The sequence below is a fragment of the Rutilus rutilus genome (assembly GCF_951802725.1).
Source record: "Rutilus rutilus genome assembly, chromosome: 9".
Lineage (NCBI taxonomy): Eukaryota > Metazoa > Chordata > Actinopteri > Cypriniformes > Leuciscidae > Rutilus > Rutilus rutilus.
The window spans coordinates 7,769,262-7,787,768 of record NC_140223.1 but is presented as its reverse complement, the minus strand read 5'-3'; the positions used below and the strand labels follow the sequence as shown (position 1 = coordinate 7,787,768).

Sequence of the window (18,507 nt, the reverse complement as noted above, 5' to 3'; positions counted from 1 at the left end):
ACATATTTTTTAAAGTTACCTTTATCACCAAAAGTTAAAGAGCTTCACTTCAAAGTCATGAATGACATTTACCCTTCAAGAGAGCTCCTCTCACGTAGATTTAACTTTGATCTAACCAACTGTATATTTTGTGATGAGGAAATAGAGACCATGGATCATTTGTTTTTCTTTTGCCCTTATAGTAACACTTTTTGGTGTGACATGTATGATTGGCTGGAGCCTTATCTCCAGGATCTCTCCAGTTTCACCAGGGATAATATCACATTTGGAATTATATTGAAGGACAAAAACTGTGAACTGCTTCTAAACACTTTAATTATCTCAGGTAAATTTTTCATCCACAAATGTAAATGGATAAAAACACAGCCTCTTTTTTCTGTCTTCAAAAGAGAATTTGCATTGTACTACAAGTCCCTGTTGTTCATGAAGAAGAAAACAGCAAAAAAACTTCTTAATCTTATCGATGCCTTAAAATTAATTGAAACCCCTTAAACTGTTGTTTTATTTTATTTTCCTTTGTCATTTTATATATATATATATATATTTTTTTTTTACTTATGTTTAATTTCCTCTTCCTAAGTTGTATATTATTTTGCGTGCTCCGTTTCCTGTTAGAAATTGTATTTTTGTGCATTCTGACTTAGCCAGTTATTGTTGTAAATTTTGTGCATTCTGTATAATAATAAAAAAAAAAACTTCCAGACAGTATCGTTTGATTCCGGTTCTGGTTTGATTGACAGGTGTCTCGTCCAGTCAGCGATAAGTACGTCATTCTCAAAATATACCTACCTTTTCCGTTTTTTCTGAAATGTCGTTTTGTTTTTTCTGAATTGTTATTTTGTTTTCTGAATTGTCGTTGTGTTTTCTGAATTGTTTTGTTATTTTGTTTTCTGAAATGTCGTTGTGTTTTCTGAATTGATATTTTGTTTTTGTAATTGTGATTTGTTTTTCCTTACTTTTACTTTTATACTTTAAGTAGTTTTGAAACAAGTACTTTTATACTTTTACTTGATTAAAAAGCTTGAGTTGATACTTCAACTTCTACAGAAGTCTTTTTAAACCCTAGTATCTATACTTCTACCTGAGTAATGAATGTGAATACTTTTGACACCTCTGTTAGAAATTAGGTTTTTATGGGCCTCTGTAGTAGTAAAATGTGACATTTCTCCAAAATGCTGCAGTAAAATGCTTTGATATGATGTGTGCATATGGGACGTCCCCTATAAGAACTGACCATTCGTTTTTTCTTAGAAATGAGGTCTTTATTGGCCTCTGAAGTAGTAAAATGTGACATATCTCCAAAACGCTGCAGTAAAAATTGTTACACATGAGGTTTGCATTCTTTATGGGACGTCCCCTGTAAAACTGACCATTCGTTTTTTTCTACTTATTAGAAATGTGGACTTTATAGGCCTCCAAAGTCAAATAAATTGACATATCTCCAAAATGCTCCAGTAAAATGGTTTCAAATGAGGTGTGCATACTAGGTGGGAGTGACATTGAATTCCAGAAACTTTTAATATAGTAAAATATATATATGAATTTAGAAAGAATGTATACTTTATTTTACTGCTTTTTTTTTTTGCAAATAATTATGTTGTAAACCTCTACATAAAAATTCTCTAGATGTGACCTATAAAAAAAAAAAAAAAACATTAGTCAAATACACAACTTGCAAAGACAACGTAATGTGGTGTTTTGTCAAAGATATATTAGGTAGAGACATGTATTGCACTACTTCCAACTTTATTCTCACTTCTTCAACAACCTACACATCACGTCCCAGTGCACTCTAGCACCCTCAGTGTTCACTAACCGTTATTAATAGGACACAACATTTCCCCTTTTCTTAAGGAATTAGTTACTTGAACATGGTACCCGCTGTAAAATAACCCTTACATTATTCCAGGATAGTACCTGGAAACCTAAATTTAAATTTAACTTGAAATTAGGTTCTTCTTTTCTTAGCTATATGAACTCAGACCTCCAAACAGTATGACAGTTTCTCACATAACAGAACAGTATGAGGTTTTTTTTTTTTTCAATTTGTACAGTTCACACGTTGGTATTCATCTCTCAAAGTCTTTTAACCACTGAGGTGGGTTTCGGACTCTGGGGGTGCGTCTAGGGCCTGGTTCTTGCCCAACATGCACATTCTCGGTCACAGTGAGACCATCCAGTGTAGTCTCATTGTTCTCACTGATGCAAACTAGAGCCTCCTTTGAAAAACGCGCCAGCTTTGAAGCATTCCATTTCCGACCATCGCTGAGAAGGTAAGTACTTGGTCCAACCTTCTTTACGACTGTCAGAGGTTCTGTGTATTTGGATGACCCCTTGTAGGCATGTTCTGGTCTCCGGACTCGCACAGCATCGTTCACTTGGAAGGTAGGTACTTTTGCTCCTCGCTTTCTGTCTGTGTACTTCTTGCTGTTTTGTTGATTTCTTTCCACAGTTTCTTTGACTTGCTTGTGTGATGTAATTTTGTGTGAAACAGGAATAATGTTCAGTTTTGTGCGCATCTTCCTATTTCTCAACAACTCAAATGGAGTAGCTCCTGTAGTAGTGTGCGGTGTAGCACGGTAAATCTGTAAGAACACTGTCACTGCTTGTTTCCACGGTCTGTGTGCTCTTTCTGCCGTCTGGAGACACTCTTTTAATACCCGATTAAATCTCTCAATTGCTCCATTGGCTCTTGGCTAGTAGACGCTGGAGCGCAGATGCTTTATCTCTCTCTCTCTCAGAAAGGTTGCAAATTCATGGGAAGTAAATTGACATCCATTGTCAGAGACCAAATAGGTCGGATTTCCTTCACGGCTGAACACTGTCGCTAAAAAACGGGTAATCACCTCTGTTGTGACTGTAGAGGCGAATGCTACTTCTGGCCATTTGCTGTAATAGTCTGTGAGAGTGATGGCATAAAGACAGTCCCATGTAGCACGCTCGAAAGGACCGGTTACGTCAATGGCCACCTTTTCCCACGGTCCATCTGGCAGTTCGACGGATGTAAGTGCTGCAGGTGCAATCTTCACTGTTTTGTCATTGTATTTGCATGACACACATGAAGCTATCTTACTCTGTACATATTTGTCCATTTGTGGCCACCAATACAGGTTTCGCAGTCTCTGTTTAGTGCGCACCACTCCCTGGTGCCCCTCATGTGCCAAGTCTACCACTTTGGATCTCAGTGATTTAGGCACGATAAAACGGTCAGTACCTCTCATGACAAGTGCTTTGTCTACAGCCAGTTCGTCTCGTACATTGAAGTATGAAGCCAGCTCATTTGTTACATACTTTCTGCATTTTGGCCAGCCTTTCTGTATTTGCTGTCGCAATTGAGTCAATTCGGGACACGTGTCACATGCGGCGGTGAACTCTGACAAGGATATGGCATGTAAAGACTCCATGAAAACGGCTGCTACTATGTCCGGTTCCACCTCCGCTTCTCCTGTAGTAGGCAGTGGAAGCCTGGACAGGCAGTCGGCTGTCACATTCAGTTTCCCAGGGCGGTAAGCAACATCATATGTAAAACAAAGTAGTCTTGCAGACCACCTCGCAATTCGCAGTCCAGCACGGCCAGTACCCCTAGATGTGAGCAGGGTAGTAAGTGCTTGATGATCTGTGCGTAACACAAAATGATGTCCCCATAGATATGTTCTCCACCTTTCTACTGCCCAGAGGCATGCCAGTGCTTCACGTTTCACAGTGGAATATTTCCTTTCAGCCGGAGAAAGTGTTCTGGATGCAAACGCCACAACTCTCTCTGTGTTATCTGACTGAATTTGGCTAAGTACACCCCCTAGCCCATAATCAGAGGCATCTGTAGTTACATATATAGGCAGTTTAGGGTCATACAGTGCTAGGGCAGGGCTACCAACGATCAGTCTCTTAATGTCCGTAAAACTGTGCTCAGCCTCAGCAGTCCAGTGGAACTGCCGTTCTGTAGACTCCCTGAGTGTTTGACGTAGCGGTTCAACAACAGTAGAAAAATCTGGAATAAATTTACTGTACCATGATGCCAGACCCAAAAAGGATCGCAGGGAGGATGCGTCATGTGGAGCCGGTGCATTAGCCACAGCTTTGATCTGATCTTGATCTGGGTGAAGCCCTTCTTTCGATATGGTGTGGCCTAGGAACCGCAATAAAGTCTGGTTGAGTTTGCACTTCTGCATGTTAAGTTTAAGTCCTGCCTCATTCAAGGCATGCAGCACTCTCCGTAGGTTGTCATCATGTTGCTGTTGTGTGGTTCCATAGCAAATCACATCATCCAGATATGCCTGTACTCCTGGTATACCTGCTAGTATTGTCGTCATCATCTTCTGAAAAGCTGACGGAGCTGAAGCAAGGCCAAATGGGACATGGCAGAAACGGAAAAGTCCATCGTGTGTAATAAATGCGGTCATATCACGGCTGTCTGGATGCAGTAACATTTGATGGTAAGCAGAGGCCAGGCCAATGGTAGAAAAGACTGTGGCTCCTCTCAGTTCAGAGAATAACTCGTCCATGTGTGGTAACGGGTGACAGTCACTGACAATGGCTTTGTTAGGTTCCCTGAGGTCAACACACATGCGCAGTTTCCCTCCATCTTTTCTCCGCGTCACCACTATCAGAGAGACCCATGGAGATGCGTCAATGTGTTCTATGACGCCCTTTTCCTGTAGGTCTTTGAGCTCATCACTTACGGCCTGCCTCACAGAGAAGGGAAGTCCTCTGAGTTTTTGTTGTATTGGCACAGCCTCTGGTTTGGGTTGAATTTTGTGCACAAATCCCTTTGCACAGCCAATCTCCTGTACCTGGATCTCAGGTGCACTCTGTAGTATTGTGCTTGGTACATTAGGTGCCCTCTGTGCAGTAGGACCATCCGAGCTGTCAGCTGTCACAACTTTTGTGCCCTCAATACGCATGTGCAATGCCACAACTAGATCAAGCCCTAATAGCGCAGTGCCTGATTTTACCACTATGAATGAGCCTGTAGTAGAATGCCCATCATGATTAACTGTGGCATTCATACACCCTTTAACGGGTATTTTCTCCCTTGAATATGTGAACAGGTTCACTTTAGGCTCAGAAAGTTCACATGTAGGAAAAAGGGTCTGATAAGTGCTCTCTGGAATAATAGAGACTGATGAACCTGTGTCTACTATTAGTTCAATGTCATGACAATGACCATTTGCATTCACTTGCACAGTACAGAGAATTTTATCTTGCACAGTATCAGTCAAATAAAGCACAGTCAGTTCGTTTATCACTATTTCACGCACCTCCTTTTGTCCAGATCGACACATTTTGGAAAAACTTTTCCACATGAATTGCACGTCACTTTAGCAGCAGGGCATGAAGGTTTATTTGCTAAGTGGCTGGTGGAGCCACAACGGTAGCATGAGCGGCGACTAGTTGTATGCGTCACTGATGACGCAGATGTCTTTTGTTCTTTTTGGCGGGCCTTCCTTTGCTGTTTATGTATGGCCCTCACCGACACAGCCGCGGCGGTAGTCGGCATTGAGGCAGCATTCGCAGCACTGTCGGAGAGAACGCCCGCATTCCGTAGCCCCGCCTCAATCTGCAGAGCCAGCGAAGTAGCTTTGGCCAGCGTCAGATCCGCTTCTAACAAAAGTCTATCTCGTACGCGTGTATTGGCAACACGCTCTATCAGTTGATCTCGAAGCATTTGCTTCTCCATATCACCAAACTCACACAGTGCAGCCAATTCTCGCAATGAGGCTAGATACTGATTTATCGACTCATCTGGTCGCTGTGCCCTCTGGCGAAATTTGTGACGTTCCGCAATCGCATTTACTTTAGGAACGAAGTGATTTCTAAGTCCATCCACTGCAATATCATATGTAGTACCTGTATCTGGTAGTGCGTAGAACAATCTTTGTCCCTCGGTGCCGAGTGCATGGAGAAGAACAGCACGCTTTCTTGCCTCGGGCCACTTCTCCCCGTTGGCATCGATTACTAACATATAGTTCTCGAACATTTTCAGCCATGTAGGGAAGGGAATAGCAGGTTCGCCTGGGCAAGGCATGAACGGTGTAGGTAAAGGCACATTAATAGCCATCCTCGTCGCCAAAATGTGGTGTTTTGTCAAAGATATATTAGGTACGAGCCGAGAGACATGTATTGCACTACTTCCAACTTTATTCTCACTTCTTCAACAACCTACACATCACGTCCCAGTGCACTCTAGTGCCCTCAGTGTTCACTAACCGTTATTAATAGGACACAACACGTGAGTGTAAATTAAAAGGATAACAGAGTAAAGTACAAAAACTCTCAAAATATGGCATCTTATTATATCGTCCCTCACAGATAGATAGATAGATAGATAGATAGATAGATAGATAGATAGATAGATAGATAGATAGATAGATAGAATGAAAGAAAGAAATATTAGATGAAAGAAAGAAATTAAAATTAGATGGAAAGAAAGACAAGAAAAGGATAGAAAAAGAAAGAAAAAAGATAGATAGATAGATAGATAGATAGATAGATAGATAGATAGATAGATAGATAGATAGATAGATAGATAGATAGATAGATAGATAGATAGATCTGGGCAAATCAAGCGCTCTGAAAGCGCGTTCTCTCTTTGCTGTTACTGAAATTACCATATTTACAGTAATAGGCGCACACATTATTATTTTATTTTATTTTTTTGGCGGCTGGCTTGACCGTGTATTTTCAAACCGCGGCTGGCTTTGCTTGACCACAGTGAGCGATTGGTCCTGCACGTGAACGGCAAAGCCATATAGATAGGCTATACGCTGATTTCACACAGCCGTTATTTTGAAATCGAAAGCGAGGCTCCGGTGGGAAGAAAAACGGAAGTGTCGCCTTTAATCATAGGAGAGTCTTGAATGCGATGGCGTATTGTTGTGTTTAATGATGTTGTGTCAATTCTAAAACTGTACATACATTTCTTTAATACTTTAGACTATATACAGTGAAATTCATTTATAAATAAAATATTTTTTTTATATAATTTAGAAAGTAAAAAAAGAAGCAGGAATGAACTATATACATATCCTATATTGGATATTAACATCCAAAAGTGTAAATCGCGGCAGCAGCTTCAGGTTGGTAGTCCAAAAGCATTGTTGTTTATCTTTACTTCCGGGGTTTTTCCCACCGGAGCCTCACTTTCGATTTCAAAATGGCGGCTGCGTGAAATCAGCGTATAGAGATCTTTATGAGCGCTGTTCCACGGGTTCTGTTCCACGACTCGGTGTCAGTCAGGTCAGCTGTCGTGTCTGTGTCGCGAACCTCGCTGTAATGTCAGTGACACATGCCACTATCCACTAGCACATGGGTGTGGCAATAAGCATAGTGACACGTGCCATTGGCCCTGTCCCAAATGGCACACTCCGGACTTGTGGGTTTCCTCAGAGTCCACACTTTGGTGACGTCATGTAGTGCAGACCTATAGGGCCCTTGGCGCGAGTCCACGAGGGCGCATTGAGAGGTATTTTTGGGACAGACTCGATCGTCGCGCCGGAAATAACGGTCTGGTTGTTGTTGGACAGGAGACATTTTTGCGCTCCGACGTCTTATCTCCATGTCAACTACACCTAATTTTACAGTTCTATATTTTGATATTATGTATGCCACCTGGGCATTAGACAATCATAATAATCATACATCATGCAAAATATATTTTATCGCCTAGCGCCCTCTATTGGCCAGCCGCCCCTGGTTACAAATACTTAAATTCATATAACACTACTTTAACATTAATAAAAATACATAACGAGTGACTGAAACAATCTTTGTCATTGAAAAGACTTCTTTGATCACACCGAGTTGACAGTTTCAGCGTTCTTGTTTGTTTTATTTTCAGGATCTGAGGTGAATTATTACCCATAGTCACTGTCAGTGTCTAAAGGTCACCCACAAATGATATTCACACACTCATTAGACGCTCATTTTTACATTAAGTAAAGCACATAAACAATACTTGAGATTTTCATTGTCATATTTTGTAAGTTGATGTCCCAGTCGGTACTTCAAAGAAATAGATGGTTAGGAAAAAAAAACGTATGTAACATGATTTTTTTTTTTTTTTTTCGTGTTGCGGCGTCGCGTCGCATTCAAGTGATGAAATGGTTTTATACAAAATTCCAGAGAAATTCTCCCTAATAAAGTTCCCACTATGTTTTACATGTAAAATATCCTGAAGTTAGACTGAATGATCAGACAGAAAAACAAATTTGAGTACAGTACAATAATTTAATGTTTACAGTGACATGAGTGTCTAATAAACAATAGATCCATCAGATTCACATAAACACACTTATATTTCATTCTAGTTTTCAGTGATTTACTGCAGTTTATTTCTAGAATGCCAAACCAGAGTAAGTGTCTGAAGCTTCATTCATGAAACGACATGAATAAAAGTTCCCAATCCACGACACAAGCTAACCTAATCCAAGCTGAACTGAGACAGTTAAACTTAAGCTCAGCTAAGACTGTGGTTTAGGAGTGAATGTGCATGAAAATTAAGGCTGTAAATCATCAGAACAACATGGAATGATAAAAACAAAAAGGCAACACGTATATTTGCTTGTATAAATGTTGACAGCACTAACATAACAGAGGAAATAACAAAATACAGACAAGACACTTTTGTTTTAAATTGTGTTTGATATTTTGATGTGCATTAATTGGACTCATCTTACTCTCACCTCTACAGAAAGCTAGAGTTACTGGACAACATCTGTTTTATTGCCAAATTGAAATTTTATAATTCAGTGAAATCATTTTGTAAAGACTTTAGGTGCCATATTGAATCAGACACCAATGAAAACAAGGCTGTGAGAGATATTAAACAAATTGTTCACCCAATGAAATCAGCATTTCCACAAATTAAGTGGAAAAAATGTGCAGAGGGAAAAAAATACAAAAAAGTGATGCTGCATTGATGTCATGTTAAAATTACCGTTATTACGAGTTCATGATTAATAAAACCAACAAGTAAAATGTGTTATTACTAGTTGACTGTTGTGATGTGATATAAAAATAACTGAAATTGCAGCAGCTCCAACAGTTCAATATAGTTAGTTTGGTATCTGTAAGCATCAGTTTGATATTTACAATTTTTTGATCAAGTTTTAATATTATTATAATATTAATATAAAGATGGTGTAAATGTACTTCTATCCCTCACAGCTTCGTTTTCATTCACATCTAAACTGATTAGAGTGTAAAGCAAGAACAGTCTGTGGCTGCGCTCATCCTACACAATCTATATTATCAGATTATTATGAACTCCAATAAAATAAATCAATAATCTCACAGATTTGCCAGATCATACAGCGGGTGAGGATGCAGGTTTAGTTGATCACTGCTGTCTGAGAGCCTGAGCGAGTCGGCGGGAGTTAATCGATCATTTTCTCTTGGACTTGATCATCTTTCTTCTCATTGGTTGGTTGAGGCATTGGAGGGGGCGTGTCCAGCCGCGCCCAGGTTATAGGCTCCGCCTTCTTCATGACCACCTCCACTTTAGAGGCCATCATGTTAACAACACTCTTACTGATGTCAATCACCTGTCAAACACACAATCATATATCAACAAAACGACCCAAATACACTGCAAAATCATGAACTTTGAATTCTTCTTAACAAAACATCTAATAACGCCATCTAATGGATGAAATTCACACTATAAATCATTGACTTGAAAGTGTTAAGTCTCTTTATCTAACTTTTTATACTAATGTAATCCAATCAAACATTGGCATAAATAAATGGAAGTATGAGAACTTCATAGATAAACAAATGTAATATATATTTTAAGTTAATTATTTAATTCACTATCTATCCACTATCTCATTCATTTAAAAAAAAATAAAATAAACTAAAATATCACATTTGAAAATAATGTGTGCACAATTTATATTTGTCTTATACTATTATTTATATACTATTATAGTTTTATTTTGAATTAGATTTATTTATTTTTATTTTTAGCTTTCATTTTAATTTCAGTTTTGTTTCAGTATTTTTGTTATGTGTTCTTTTAAGCTTTAATTTTTTTTATTTCAGCTTTAGAAATTTCAGCACATCAACTTTATATGATTTCTTTCAGTTCTTTCAACATTTCAAATGTATTTCTTTCTGTATTTCTGAAATACACTGTTGAATAACTTGTCTACAAAGTAATTTCAAGCACTTTAGCAGATTTTAGAACAAATGTTTTTTAAGATCATAATTAAGATAAAAAAATTAAGAAAAGTTTATAAGATCATCAAATTATCTGAACAAATTGTGGTATTATAGTTAGTAAAACTAAACTAAAGTAAAACTAAACACAAGGATTTGTTACTTAAAATAAAATAAACAAAGGAAATAAAATGAAATATTTAAAAAAAACTTTAACTTATTGTATTTCAGCCGTTTGCCAAGGCAACATTTTAGTACTAAAATATCAAACTAAAACTGAAATAAAAAGTAAACTAATCAAAAATAATCAAAAACTAACAAAAACATACAAATTAACTAAAATTCAAATTCAAAATATAAAAAACAAAAGCTAGTTCAAAATGTGAATAAATCAATAATGTTATCTCAATGACACTGAATGTGTTTTAAGGACAGATAATGGATGGTCACTGACACTCACCCCCCACAGGCTCATCTTCAGCTCAAACTCTTTTTCTCCATCAAAGATCAGACGCATTTTCAGCTGCAGAAAAAATCATTCATCAGACAACAAAAGTACAGACCATTAATAAATAACATCACCACACTGGACAATGGCAAAAACACATATATCACTTTAAACAGTCGAACTCCCTCACCGAGATGCTGTTCGCTTCCACAGAACAAAGCTCAGGATTCGAGTTCTTTGCATAGATAGACATGGTCACATGACTTCCTGTCTGGTGCCAATCAAATCGACATGGAGCCACTTTGTTACCCTGCAGGGACAGAAAACACACGCGTTTGAGAATCATAGTCTATCATGTGATATTGACTGATGGACGTGAAGCCATTGCTCGGCTCACCGTGTCTTTCCTCCACTGGTGTGATCCTTTATTACAGCCCTCCTGAGACAGGAATGAGTTAAAATCAGACGTCTTCCTCTTACAGCAGCTCCAGTACTTCATCCTGAAACCATGCGTGCTCATTAAATACCGTCTAAAAAGATGAAATAGTCGCTTTCAGCATCAGTTATAAATTCTCCTCACCCCTCGTGGAAGATGGGCACTCCGGGATGATATGAACACGTTTCTGCATCAGTCTTTGGTCCGTTGTATGTCTGATAATCATAATGGCATAATATTAGCACACATATTTCATTTAAAAAAAAGGTTAATATACTGTATACAGTAAGGTTCCATCTGTTAACATTAAGTATATTAGTAAACGTGAACTAACAATGAAAAACACTTCTAAACCATTTATTAATCTTTATTTACAAATATGCTAACAGATCAAATAGATAAAATCTAAAATTGTATCAGTTAATATTATGTAATGTTCCTGAGCTGACATTGAACAGTTGTATTTTTTTATTAACAAAGACAAAATAATACTGTGACAAATGAATAACTTTATGTTATAATGTATTTAATGATGTTTAATAGGCCATATGATGTCTTGATTTTGTTTTTGGGCTCTACAAGAATAGGTTTTCATGCTTTCATATTAAAAAACACTTAATTTTCCCATATTCTCCATTGTTGCAGCTCCTATCTTCCCAGTCTGTCAGTAACGCTCTGTTTAGTTCCTGTCTCTATGAAGCCCCTCCTTCTGAAAAGCACACTGTTCTCTGATTGGTCGGATGGATCAGAGTGTTGTGATTGGTCAAGCGCTTTGAGTGTGTTTGGAAAATGTCCCGCCCCTTACCATAACCTTGAGTTTCAACACACTACTAACTAACTCAACCAGGCTCCGCCCCTTTATTGGGCATATTAATTATTTAAATGAGGAATATTATGATGTGTTCGTTCCTGGAAGAAACTCAAGACTACAATGGAGGCGTTTCAGGGAGTTCAAAAACAGTGACACTGATATAGAGAATAACTCCAGCTGGAGGAACTCAAACATGCTCAAACAGCAACATTACACACCAAAGAAAGATGAACATGGAAAAATCATAATAGGTCCTCTTTAACTAACAGGAGCTTATATCACCATAACATACAGAAGAAATGTTTTCTAACCTTCGAGAAGCCTCCATTTTTACACGCCATCCTAATTTTGACCTCACTCCCTTCCTCTTCTGGAGGTCAAAAAGATGCACATGTCAGGTTTTGCATGAGATGGTCAAGTAACTATATAAATCGAGAATGAATCTAGAACCTCCTGCAAGTTTATAATGATGTAACGTCACCTTTCTCTTGGAGCTGAGCGGCGTCTGCGAGTCTGAGTTTCTCGAGCGTCTGGTTCAGAGACGGGGAGACTTTCCTCTGCAGCTCCACCAGCGGCTCCTCAGCGCTGAAACAACATTTATAAAGCGCTTTACAATACAGATCCTTTTAGCAGCCATTATAGCGATGATGATGATGATGATGATGAAGATGAGGAAGAGTTACCTGGGTCTCTGGATGGACTCCAGTGGTTTGGGGGCCTGGATGATATACTCATTAAACCTGGGCTTCAGATCCTCCAGCTCTTTCTTCTCTCCTGAGACCTTCACGTCTGGTTTCACGGGTTCAAGCGGCTTCTCGCTGTTATGAGGACCTTTAGTGCAGCCCTGACAGAGAACGAGCCATAAAACAGGAGACATTTGCATGCATTTGCTTTACCTTAGTGACAGAATTCGTGGATATCAAAGAGATAAAGGAATTGGCTCTGATATCGGTTAGCAACTGACAGTTTGAGAAATAAAGCACACCAATGCAAAACAGAAAACAGTTGTTCTCTCTCTTGTCTTCTGAAGAAGCATGCTGTGTTTAGACACCATCGAACACAAAACACATTTATTTGCGTGTATGTTCTGCTGAGATCTCAGAATGAGACACTTACCGCAATACTAAGAAAATCCGAGTTTAATAATATTATTATATGCATGTTTGTGAAGCAGTGTCAGCATGGCATGTGATCACAAATATCAGTTTAATATATTAATTATTATTATTTAATATTATATACAATCTAAAATTATTTTAAAGTTAATGCTTCAAGTATGTAATGTTTCAGGAAAAAAATAAGGCAAAAAAATTGTTATGTGGCATTTTCCTTTACAAATGAATGATCTTTTATACATTAAATAATGTTTGATGATGTTTTTTTACAATGTAAGAGCCCTTGATAAGGAGGATAGCACATTATTCATTGAGCTCTAGTAGTATGCAGTGCTGTCCAGTTCACAATAACACACATAATGCATTATATTCTCCAAAGCAAGCTTATTAACAAGACTGCATATATTTCTGACTCTGTTGTGTTTCTTACAACACAGAAGAAACCAGAGCCATGCATGCTCTCGTTTGGTCATTGAAACGTAAGAGTATGAAGGTAAATAATAGATAGTTCGGTGTACAAATAATAAGTAACACTTTAGATTATGAATAAACTTTGTAACTAGATTAGTGTAACAAACACTCACCCTCCGGATTGATTTCTGGATCAAATCGCAGCCTGCACTCATATCACTGTTTCTTTGTTATTCAATTCAATTCAATTCAAATTTATTTGTATAGCGCTTTTCACAATACATATTGTTTCAAAGCAGCTTTACAGAAAGTGCATTTCAGAAATGTACATAGAGAAATACAGTTAGTTAATCATGTATTGATTTAGGGCATAAACATCGCCAGCGTCGAGTCGTCTCTTCACAGGCGCCGAGTCGTCTCTGCACGGGTGTTGGAGAATCTGTAGTTTCCATGAGAGGCTGGATACAAACTGGAGCTGACGATCTGTATTTACCTCGGGACTAGCGTCCCGAGATAACAACAGAAAAGCATATGGGAAATAATTAGCGTAGCTGCTGTTCGCAATATTAATGCATTCAATCTGATTCAACTGTAGTATAAAATGTAAGTATTATGTGAATGCCTGGCTGAAGAGATGCGTCTTTAATCTAGTTTTAAACTGGGACAGCGAGTCTGAGCCTCGAACAATATCAGGAAGGCCATTCCACAGTTTAGGAGCTAAATGTGAAAAAGCTCTCCCTCCTTTAGTGGACTTAGATATCCTAGGAATGACCAGAAGCCTCGAATTTAGTGATCTTAAAGAGCGCGATGGATTGTAGGGCGATAGAAGTTCCGTTAAATACACGGGAGCTAAACCATTTAGGGCTTTATAGGTCAGTAGCAATACTTTGTAATTGATACGGAACTTTATAGGTAACCAATGTAGAGACGACAGAATTGGTGTTATATGATCGTATTTTCTTGATCTAGTAAGAACTCTAGCGGCGGCATTTTGGACTAACTGTAGCTTGTTTATTGAGGATGCAGGACAACCAGCTAATAAAGCATTACAGTAATCTAGTCTCGAGGTCATGAATGCATGAACTAACTTTTCTGCATCAGAAACAGATAGCATGTTACGTAGCTTAGCAATGTTTCTAAGGTGGAAAAAGGCTGTTCTTGTAACATATGAAATATGATTTTCAAAAGACAAGTTGCGGTCTAATATAACACCCAGGTCTTTTACTGTAGAGGATAAAGTAACAGGACACCCTTCTAAATTAAAGTTGTATTGTAAGAGGTTTTGTGGGCAGTTTTTTGGACTAATAAGTAATACCTCTGTTTTATCTGAATTTAATAGCAGAAAATTACATGTCATCCAGTATTTTATATCTTTAACACACTCTGTTAATTTAGATAATTTAGCGTTTTCATCTGGTCGTGATGAAATATATAATTGAGTGTCATCAGCATAACAGTGGAAATTAATTCCATGTTTTCTTATAATATTACCAAGTGGCAGCATATATATTGAGAATAGCAGAGGGCCTAACACAGATCCTTGCGGTACACCGTAGTTTACTGACGTTATCTTCGATTTTTCCCCATTTACGCAGACAAAATGGTAACGGTCTGATAAGTACGATCTAAACCAGTTTAATGCCTGTCCCTGAACACCAGTGTAGTTTTGTAGTCGGTCTAAGAGTATTGTGTGATCTATAGTATCGAACGCAGCACTAAGATCAAGTAAAACTAGTATTGAGATACAGCCTTGGTCAGAAGCTAAAAGTAAATCATTTGTGATTTTAACGAGCGCAGTTTCTGTGCTATGGTGCGGTCTGAATCCTGACTGAAACTTTTCATAGATATCATTTTCTTGCAAGAAAGAGCACAGTTGAGCGGACAGAACTTTTTCTAGTATTTTAGACATAAATGGAAGATTTGAAATGGGTCTGTAATTTGCTAGATTATTATGATCTAATTGTGGTTTCTTAATAAGAGGTTTTATAACTGCCAACTTGAATATTCTTGGAACATGACCTAAGGATAAAGACGAGTTAATAATATTGAGAAGAGGCTCTTCCACTACAGGTAACACTTGTTTCAGTAGTTTAGTTGGTATTGGATCTAATAAGGTATTGGATCTAATAAAGAAGATTCTAATAAAGTTATTGGCTTTAGAAATACTTGCCATCAAGATGAATATGATAGAAATTAATATTACAATTAGTAATTAACTGTGTTCAGAGGCAGGAGGAGAAAAAACAAGAAACCAGTAAAAGAATGTGAAGATTTATTTGGAAACATTAACAGATAATCATATAAAAAATGTATTAATAATAAAAAATTATTTGACAGAAATTAATGTTCAGTGAAATTATTTGCATAATCTTTGTCTTCCTTTGCTGGTATAATTAACATCATCTCTTCTGTAGTCAAACTCTTGATACAACTTATAATACTTTTCCCAACACTGTCTTTATTGCACAATAAATCTATTGTCTAAGGCTTGTGTTCACTTTGCTTTAACCGTTTGCCACGTATTTTAAGTGTTTCACCATCTACATTGTGATCAATATCTAACAAATTTGAAACAATTCAAAGCTGCTCTTTTCAGCACTCATTTTCATGAGCCATTACTATAAAACAAGAAACTGGTGTGAAGTTACACACACACGTCAGTGTGATCGCTGTGTGTCTCTGTGTCTTCAGTCTCTGTAGCGGCTCTTTATTCACCATCAGCTGATCCTGAGGAAACTGAACTGACGTCTAAACACTGAGAGTCCTACAATAAAACACACAGACAGACACATATGAGTATGAGACATTACTGAGTCACATCACATCTGGAGATCATTTCAGGAAAACACAGCCAGAATATTAGTATATTCATATTACAGCCAGAGATATTAATGAAAAACTGGAATACTGTAGATTAATAACAGCAAATGATAAACAATTCTCTATTCTTTATCAAACACACACACACCCCATTTCCATGCAAACAAATAAACTGTTAGTAATCAGATTGACGGCTCGGACTGAAAAGCCTTCATGTAAACACCTTAATCGAATGAACTCGATCCGAATGAAATTTCAATTGGATTGGGTGGTTTATTCCTTTTCTGATCCGATCGAGAGGACATGTAAACACTTGATCAGATTGAAAACCGAATCTGGAAAGTACTGTGCCTGTGCAATGACGTAATGCCGTATGATGCGTACGAGCTGTTGTAGTTGTTGAATGAAGTGTCATGAATGACCAACACAATCTCACGGCCTTCAGTCCTTCTTTCAGACTCTCATCCACAGGCTGTTTCGGGTGCAGGTAGGGCTGTTTTTACTGCAGGATAAATATAAGCAGTATGGCACAACGGTTCATGTGCTCATTGTCTCCTAATTAGGACCTGACCAATAATATATAAATATTAACCCCCTGAGGTCGGCTATCTTTCCTTATCAGTGCAAAAAAAAAAAATTTAAAAAGAAATAAGATAATTAATTGTTATCTTATATGCTTGTGTTATACATCAATTGATCCTGTTAAGTGTGTATTATTTTTGTGTATACTCACAATAAAAACAAAGTGTTGTACTTTTTGCCAAATAAAGAAAAATAAACATGATGCGAGTTCTGCCTCCTCTCGGTCAGTGAAGTCCATTCTGAAACGCGTCCAAAAATGAACCATAACTCAGCAAATACTCAGTCAAACAGACATACAGACACACAGGCATGAAGCTTGAATTCTCTTCTTTTAAATGAAGTAATTTTTTATAAAAAACAAATATTCTCTGTTTATGTAATCTTTATGAAAAGAGAGAGATGTCAGTCGTTCTCATCTCAGCTAATTATTTTTAATGTGACTCCACCCACGGAGAGCGCGCGCTAATCAAACGCAAATGACTGAGGCGATCCGTGCAAACTGTGAACGCCCCCATATCAGCTCGAGAAAACACATCAAGCTTATACAGATCATTGTACTTGTTTACACTGTCTCGCAGCGCTGTAGGGAATAATAATAATAATAATGGAAAATGTACCTCAGAAGTGCTGGTATTTCGAGGAGCAACGGATGGAATACTGTTGTAAGTTTTTTTCATTCTCAAGTGAATCGCGTTTCTGTGTGAATGAATGAACGGCAGAGATGCGCTGTATACCACAGTTCGCACACTCGCGTTTCTGTGTGTGAATGAATGATCTGCTTTTAGCAAACTGTATTGCTACACTGAGATGAGTAAAAATCGACTGAAATATGTTGAAATAAAATGTATTTGTATAAGCAACGTATTAAACTGCAAATTAACATTTATATTCCTTATAATAAAAATGAAAGACATATGTTACAGACAAATGAAAGACAACATTTCATTGACTAGTTTTGGATAGATTATATATTTTTACTGTAAAAAATCTGCCACCTCAAATAAGCTTTTGTTTGCCAATTTTTGCTAATATGTTGAATATAGTATGTTTTGTCAATGTAGGCTATATTCAAAGTAATGAATCCTTAACTTTGTAAAAACTAAAGTATACATTTTATCATACATATTTCGAAGAAAGATTACACTTGAAATGTTGTTGTAATTGTAACCTTTTTAATAAATATATATATATATATATATATATATATATATATATATATATATATATATATATATATTTACAAGGTAGATGTAAACAAATGTTAAAAGGTAAATATAAGCCTTTTCTTTAAATAATTTTTATTGTGTTTTATTATTGACAAATTTGGGGAGAGGATACATATTCCAAAACTGAGAATACAGTATGAGAATTAACTGCACAATTACTAGACATGTTTTCCTTGGATATTATACAATTTGCAAGCACAATTTGTGGAAAAATAAAATAAAATTGAGATGCTTCCAACTGTGAACCAATGCTCTTGCATTCTTTCTTGTGGCTATAGGTGACACACCTGAATGAATGGCTCATTAAGTATGTGGGCCCCATTGTCTCCTCAGGTGTGAATCACTAAATATGCATGATGGTATTGAATCGTTGACGCCCTTTGCGCAAATTGCCTTTCCAAACAAAAAGTGTTTTACAAGATTTAAATCAATGTATTGTGTTATGTGAATGATTAGGCAGGATGATTTTCACATCATTTTGAAGAAATATATTTAGTATG

The 18,507-nt window shown here is 37.3% G+C and overlaps 2 protein-coding genes and 1 long non-coding RNA gene across 3 annotated transcripts in view; 1 reads left to right on the top strand and 2 right to left on the bottom strand.

Annotated features, from left to right (window-relative positions):
- Positions 1-18,507, top strand: part of LOC311296765 — a 120,479-nt gene that overhangs the window by 33,282 nt on the left and 68,690 nt on the right. The gene's annotated exons all lie outside the window — the stretch shown is intronic.
- Positions 9,153-12,730, bottom strand: LOC311296862 (cysteine and histidine-rich domain-containing protein 1-like; the record flags this gene model as incomplete). The annotated part of the gene is made up of 8 exons (XM_084418842.1): positions 9,153-9,542; positions 10,619-10,681; positions 10,797-10,916; positions 11,004-11,106; positions 11,187-11,257; positions 12,165-12,223; positions 12,335-12,438; positions 12,537-12,730. The coding sequence occupies 8 exons, from the start codon at positions 12,728-12,730 to the stop codon at positions 9,375-9,377; spliced, it is 882 nt and encodes a 293-aa protein (XP_084274968.1). The 3' UTR covers positions 9,153-9,374.
- Positions 15,729-18,507, bottom strand: part of LOC311296714 (NACHT, LRR and PYD domains-containing protein 3-like) — a 49,405-nt gene continuing 46,626 nt past the window's right edge. Inside the window, exon 14 of the mRNA XM_084418590.1 lies at positions 15,729-16,143. Coding sequence (XP_084274716.1) covers positions 16,142-16,143 — 2 coding nt within the window. The 3' untranslated portion in view covers positions 15,729-16,141. The remainder of the gene's footprint in view (positions 16,144-18,507) is intronic.